The following is a 539-nucleotide window of genomic DNA, read 5'->3' on the forward strand; positions in this document are numbered from 1 at the left end:
ATTAACCCATCCTCCTCCTCCTCCGTCACATGTCTGTCCCCCCCAGGGACAGGGGTGGCATCTCCTGGTGGAGTTTAAGGGGCAGAGAAAGGGGATTTCTGCCTTAAAGTTGGCAGGAAGCAGGAGAAGGGAGGAGTTGCCAGCAGAGTGGTCCAAGGAGTTGGTTTGGGGCGCAGACACGAGCCCTCCCACAGCTTTGAAGCTGAGAACGGGCAACCCCACACCCCATTTTGTCATTAGTAAAGAGGGGCAGCTCCCAGCGACCCACAGGGACAAGCGGGCAGCTGCCTGCCCTGCTGCCCACCCCTCTCCCTCCCCAATGAGGGCTGGAAAGGATATGGATCCCATCCAGATACTCACATCATTTGGAATGGTGAGTTCGTGAGAGGTGGTTTGAGCGGAGGCATCCAAACCTGCTTAGAAACAGAGAAAAAGCGGGAGAAGTTCAGGGGGGGGGGCAGTGGGACAGGGGGGCGCAGCACAGACAGACCGCAGGAATCAAGCCAGCATTTGCTGCCGGCTTCATGGCTAACCCTGAA

The 539-nt window shown here is 57.7% G+C and overlaps 1 protein-coding gene across 1 annotated transcript in view; it reads right to left on the reverse strand.

Annotated features, from left to right (window-relative positions):
• Positions 1-25: 25 nt before the first annotated feature.
• Positions 26-539, reverse strand: part of LOC104129610 (poly(rC)-binding protein 2) — a 10559-nt gene continuing 10045 nt past the window's right edge. Inside the window, exons 12-13 of the mRNA XM_035897964.1 lie at positions 265-413; positions 26-64 (exon numbers count right to left, since the gene is read on the reverse strand). Coding sequence (XP_035753857.1) covers positions 26-64; positions 265-413 — 188 coding nt within the window. The remainder of the gene's footprint in view (positions 65-264; positions 414-539) is intronic.

The sequence above is a fragment of the Egretta garzetta genome, unplaced genomic scaffold, assembly GCF_000687185.1.
Source record: "Egretta garzetta isolate BGI_Z169 unplaced genomic scaffold, ASM68718v1 scaffold1137, whole genome shotgun sequence".
In the NCBI taxonomy this organism is placed as follows: Eukaryota; Metazoa; Chordata; class Aves; order Pelecaniformes; family Ardeidae; genus Egretta; species Egretta garzetta.